Genomic DNA, 6,000 nt, shown 5'->3' with positions numbered 1-6,000 from the left:
TCTTCAATCAATGACAACTGGCTAAATATTAGCCATGATACTGAGAAAATGTGCACAGTGCAAATGTAGTTTAAGGATATCTTGAAGGAAGAGTTGGGATTGTAGAGGCAAAAAAAATATTGACTGGCAAAATGACCTTTTATCAATCCGAACCTCTCTCCTGAGTCATCATTGTTATTAAGTTTCATTTCAGTGAAGACTCAAGGACAGATTACGTTATCAACCCCTGTAATCTTTAAAACATTCTCTGAACTTGCATCCCACATATACACACACACACATTGTCAGAGATGGTTAGTCATAGTTAGTCACCATGCATTTTACAATTTGTTTTAAAGGACAAAGAATTGACTTCACAACTAAAGTACGTTTAATATTTTTTTAAAATGTTAGCTTAATTTTTCCACCTCAGTATTTCAATTGACAGTGACTTCCCCATTGTCCTCCTCAAATAATTAGTTCCAACACCAATGTTGCTTTGAACAGCATCAGTCTCAGAATGCATGAGCATAGTTTCAACTTCAAAATGCATTAACGGACTAAAGCAAGATTTCCAAACAAAAATGTGCGTTCCCACTTTTATTATTAAAACATCGCAGTGCAAATAAATTCAAATTATGGTTATTTTTATTCTACTTGATATCAAATACAATTTGTAGAATTGTTTTTAAAAACAGGTCAAAAAAGGTGTATATTTATAAGTTTAAAGCATGGTACCGAAAAGCTCAAAATAACAAGATTATAAGGCAATTACCACAGCCATTAAATCATCCTTGGTAGAAATTGATATTGTTCTTCAAAATACCGCTGGGCACAACTCTTACAGACATGTATCCAAATAAAAGTACAGCATTTGATTCATGCACAAAAGTTTATTAGGTTCGGTGTTATCGGTAAGAATTTCAGTCAGGCTATGATCTTGCAAGATTTCAATGATAAAAACGTTTTATTTTAGGTATGAAAGCAAGCTTACCCCTTTTAAAAAGAGTGTCTCCTACAGCTGATTAAAAATAAACTTACAAAGAAGACTTAAACTCCTGTGATTGGAGTCATTTGAGTTTTGTCAGGGGAAAAAAATCCCTCTGCCTGCATGCACCACACACACACACACACCCAATGCTCATCTTGAACTGCTTTCAACAGTAGCTGGGGTGACTTGCGCCCTCATGTTCTCTTCCCCGTGGCGAAACGCTTGGCCTCTATTCAGTACATCCCCTCATGGCACAGGCATGATTACGAATCTCAATAATTTTCAGCTGGATTTTCACTTGTACAAGGTTGTTAGTGTCGGCACCAACCATCATGCTTCTCTCAACACCTGGCACGTAAAAATTATTTTACAATAATATGTTTCACACCAACTCTCGTTGTACACAGTAGGATTTTGCACATTCAGGACAAAATCATGTAAACACTCAGGGTGACTGAGTTATCACAATGTTCTGTGTAGGCGGTTTTAACATGCTAGTCCCATCTTGAACAGATCTTCACTGCATGCAAACAGAACCTAGAATAAGGTGACCAAATGACAACCAAGACAAGTGCAAGTCAAGAAACATATAATTTAACCTTGTGGTACAAAAATGTTCTGTTTGGTGCCTAAGGAAATCAAGCTGTAATTAAATAACATTTGTAACATGATTATAAAACAGAGCAATGAAAGTTTGATTAGCAGCTCAAAAAACATTTTCAGTCTCTACATACAAAGCCCAAATCTTACATTTCAAATTCAGCATTACACAGCAAGAGATTTTAAACATAGAGTGGAATTGCAAAGTAGTTCCAGGTTTTGTTTTTAAAAATGGATAAATAATGGAAACCATATGAAAACTTGATAAACTTATCAAGTTCCATTTTGTAACTATTATTTCAATTCTATCCATTTGCAAATTTAGCAATAATGCCCAATTGAAAGCACTGTCCACAGAATTCCACCGCAGTGTTACAAGGAGTTCAGTTGATGCTCTTATTTATGTGGAAAATACAGATATAATAAAGATTTTACAATACTGTTCTTAGCCCTATAAATGAAAAATCTTCGGTATAAGCCTTTCTTAATACAATCCAAATTTTTAACCATTTCATGTCAGAGAATTTGATAACAGTATATATTTACAACAATTATTCCATCACAGTGCCAATGTGCTACATCTGTGGGGACTTTTCTTTTTGTACACAATGGACTATTCATCCAATGAGGGATTGCATTTCCTTCAATAACGCGCAACCTAAAATCTTGCTGAAATATTCAAAGAAAAGTTAATGGTTTACAGATATAAATGTATCTTTTTAAAAATAAATTTAAGGCAACCAATTAATTTATTTTTCCAATGAAGGGCCAATCCACCTACCTTGCTCATCTTTGGGTTGTGTGTTGGGGGACACACACACGCAGACACGGGGAGAATGTGCAGACTCCACACCGACAGTGACCCGGGGCTGGGATCAAACCAGGGTCCTCGGCGCCGTGAGGCAGCAGTGCTAACCAATGCGCCACCGTGCCGCCCAGATATAAATGTATCTTCCCATGTTTATCCACCACTGTATTTCTAGGTCTATGCAATTTATCTGGAAACCATTTCAAATTTTAGGACTAAGCAGATACTGAAAATTTATATCTGTTAGCTTGATTGTGAATACATCCCATTCAGGAACATCAAGGAAACACCGGCTTTAGGACAGCCCACCTCATTTTTTTAGACTTTTGAAAAGTAAAAAATACACTAAAAAAAAGTCAAGATGGAGTTTTCATTTTTAAATTGTAAGTAATGTCAAGAGTAAAGATTCTCCTGAATTGCATGTGGAGTCAGAATTTCTCAGCCCTCGAAAGCGGTGGTGAAACATGATCAACTCTATAAAACACATACGGAGGAGAAATTATACACGTCAATGTCACTGAAAGTCTGAGTCTTGGTTATGATGCTGCCACCATCTCTTGTTTCGGTGTGTTGTTAACTGGTTCTTTTCCTGTTTAAGAAACAAACAAAAAAAAGAAAAAAAGTTAATTCCCTAACTGCATTTTTTTTGAAAGAATATAACTTTTAAAAATCCACACAAGATACAAACTAAACTGTACCTGAATGTTGAAATCCAATGTCAGCATCAACCGCTGCTAGTTCAGAACTAGGGGAACAGCTCCCTCCACTGTGTCCCACTCTGCCATGCTCCAAACCCAAGAACATTCTGTAACTGTATCAGTGTACCATTTCCTATCCCTATCCCAACTGTTCAATTAATTCAGTCCCAGTGTTCAAAATATTGCTTGGTAGACCACGTATCTTTCCACAGTAGAATTAAACATTTCTTTGCACAATAGAATTAAACTAGAGAAATATATTAAACATTCAATGACGTCCATTTATTATTTTGGACTGGTAAGAGATGTCTGGGCATACAAGATTTGTCAAACACTTGTGTAAGGGAATATGCTCAAAAGTTAACACCAGTATGAAGTCATGTTCCACTTCAACAATCATCATTTCTGGGTAATTTGTACTTGTTTTGCTGTTACGCTCTCATTTATGTCTGCCTGTCCCTCAAACCAGTATTGCATGGTCCATCATTTTACTAATATTTCTACATCTTAAAAAATTAGGAGAAATTCCATCTCCGAACATTTTGCAGGTGAGCAAATAGGTTGGTTTATGGAAATATAATTTGCTCTTTTTAGATCTTATTAAAAACAAGCAGACTCTAATAGATCTTACACAAAACAGTGGACAGAAGGCATAGAACACAGAACATACAGTGTAGAAGGAGGCCATTCAGCCCATCGAGTCTGCACCGACCCACATTAAGCCCTCACTTCCACCCTATCCCCATAACCCAATAACCTTTTTGGACACGGAGGGCAATATATCATGGAAATCCACCTAACCTGCACATCTTTGGACTGTGGGAGGAAACCCACGCAGACACGGGGAGAACGTGCAGACTCCGCACAGACAGTAACCCAGTGGCGAATCGAACCTGGGACCCTGGCGCTGTGAAGCCACAGTGCTCTCCACTTGTGCTACCGTGTCCCAAATCTACTTGAAAAAATGTTACGGACAGCTCGCCGTCATTCCTCGGATTCTAATCAATTATTACATTTTCTGATATTCTAGGATGATTTGCACTAACATCCAGAAGCAAATCTTCCTGAAAAAGGGCATTGGAGTCTTTTGGATGAATGAGTTGAGAGGCAACTGGTCGCATTAATGTGAGTGATATCTCAGCTAAATATTGGGCCGTAATTTGCTGTGGCAGGGCTTTTAACTTGCCCGTCATGTTTATGTCTTTAAGAGCAGCACGGTGGCACAGTGGCTAGCACTGCTGCCTCACAGTACCGAGGACCCAGATTCGATCCCAGCCCCGGGTCACTGTCCATGTGGAGTTTGCACATTCTCCCCATGTTTGCATGGATCGCACCCCCACAACCCAAAGATGTGCAAGGTAGGTTGATTGGCCACGCTAACTTGTCCTGTAATTAGAAAAAAAAAGAACTGGGTACTTTAAATTTAAAATAAAATGTTTATGTCTTTAAATTATTTGCTTGGCAAACTGCTGAAAAGGAGAGCCGATTATGTCACAATTAAGTAAAGCTGGGACCGAAGTGAACAGGGCACACAACAGTGCATCTCCTTAACCACCCAATCAAATTGCAAAATTAACAGCTCAAGAACAGAGATGGGGAAGGGAAACTTAAATGGGCGAATCCAATGTCAAATCAGGTACAGAAAGAGAAGGAAAGACAAGCTGAACCCAAAGAAATAAGGGAAATAAACATTTTCAACAAATTAAATCTGAAGGAATGAGATTTCACATTTGTAATAGTTAATTTTCAGTGCTAAAGAGGGTGATTGACTGTAATTAACAATGATCACATTATTAAAAGGGAATGGAGATGGGAATGGACACGATTTTACTCTGTGGCGAGGTTGAGTTTCTATCTACCACACAAATGTCATAATTTAATTCATTTCAGTGATGAGGCAACAGCAAGGTACCAATTTTGCCAAACTAAATGCAGGGCAACTTGCTCAGCAATATTGGTGTTTAACCACACATCTGTCCCTTTCCTGTAGTTGCTGTACCACTTACGCATAAATAACAAGAGCACTATTAGCCACACCATCACTTTGACAGCAAATTGTGAACCATTACATTTTTGATACAATAAATCAAAGAGGAGGAAAAAATATTCCCTATTTAATTATATTCACAACCACAATAAACATACAAGGCCTGTTAGAGGCAAAGTGGAGCTACATCACTTCCTACCAGAGTACACCACAGAACCTAGCAAGAAGAAAAGCTATACAAGAACCTGAGGCTCCATTCCAGAGCTTGTGCTACTGGTAGGGAGTTTCACCCAAATATTCACAGGTATGCGACCAACCACACAGGTTAAAACATCCAGAACAAAGTGGACAAGCTCTTTAAGTCTGATGACTTTCTACAAAACTGAATTCAGCTAGTAAATTATAAATCTCACACATACCTTTCTCTCTTGCAGGTACAGTCGGCAGTGGCTCTGCTGGAACTTCTGGGAGTTCAATTTCTTCCTGCAAGTTTAAAAGACGACTTTTCTATTAGTAATTAATGCCTAAGCAGGTTGTCAGGAAACCTATACCAACAGCAAAAGCATTTAGTAAGATTATGTACCCAGCCTACCAAACAGAAATTCATAATTGGAAGGAACACAAATATAGAAAAGAAAATTGTTTGAAACTCAAGTGTGTTTAGTGGTGTAGAAACAGCACTTGCTGTTCATTCTGCTTTCTACTGACCACAGACTTCTGGCAGGATTTTAAACAGCAACCTGCTGTCAATTGTCATCCAATCCAGCATGGCGCTTTCGAAGGGATGTATGGTAAGTGTGTGCAGGGCAAGGAACCATCAGCTGAGTCTATCAGCCCCAATAGGAGCAAGCAGGTGTGGAATTTCACACCCCTAACCAATATGCCGCCTTCCCTACACCAACTTGCCTCCGGGCCATTTTCCCAAATGAGGGACCCA

General features: G+C 38.4%; 1 protein-coding gene across 1 annotated transcript in view; it reads right to left on the bottom strand.

Annotated features, from left to right (window-relative positions):
• Nucleotides 1-566: 566 nt before the first annotated feature.
• Nucleotides 567-6,000, bottom strand: part of chmp6b (charged multivesicular body protein 6b) — a 59,100-nt gene continuing 53,666 nt past the window's right edge. Inside the window, exons 7-8 of the mRNA XM_072483620.1 lie at nucleotides 5,483-5,546; nucleotides 567-2,967 (exon numbers count right to left, since the gene is read on the bottom strand). Of these exons, the coding sequence (XP_072339721.1) occupies nucleotides 2,915-2,967; nucleotides 5,483-5,546 (117 nt within the window). The 3' untranslated portion in view covers nucleotides 567-2,914. The remainder of the gene's footprint in view (nucleotides 2,968-5,482; nucleotides 5,547-6,000) is intronic.

This window comes from Scyliorhinus torazame, chromosome 18 (genome assembly GCF_047496885.1).
Source record: "Scyliorhinus torazame isolate Kashiwa2021f chromosome 18, sScyTor2.1, whole genome shotgun sequence".
In the NCBI taxonomy this organism is placed as follows: Eukaryota; Metazoa; Chordata; class Chondrichthyes; order Carcharhiniformes; family Scyliorhinidae; genus Scyliorhinus; species Scyliorhinus torazame.
This window is presented reverse-complemented; position numbering and strand designations above follow the sequence as displayed.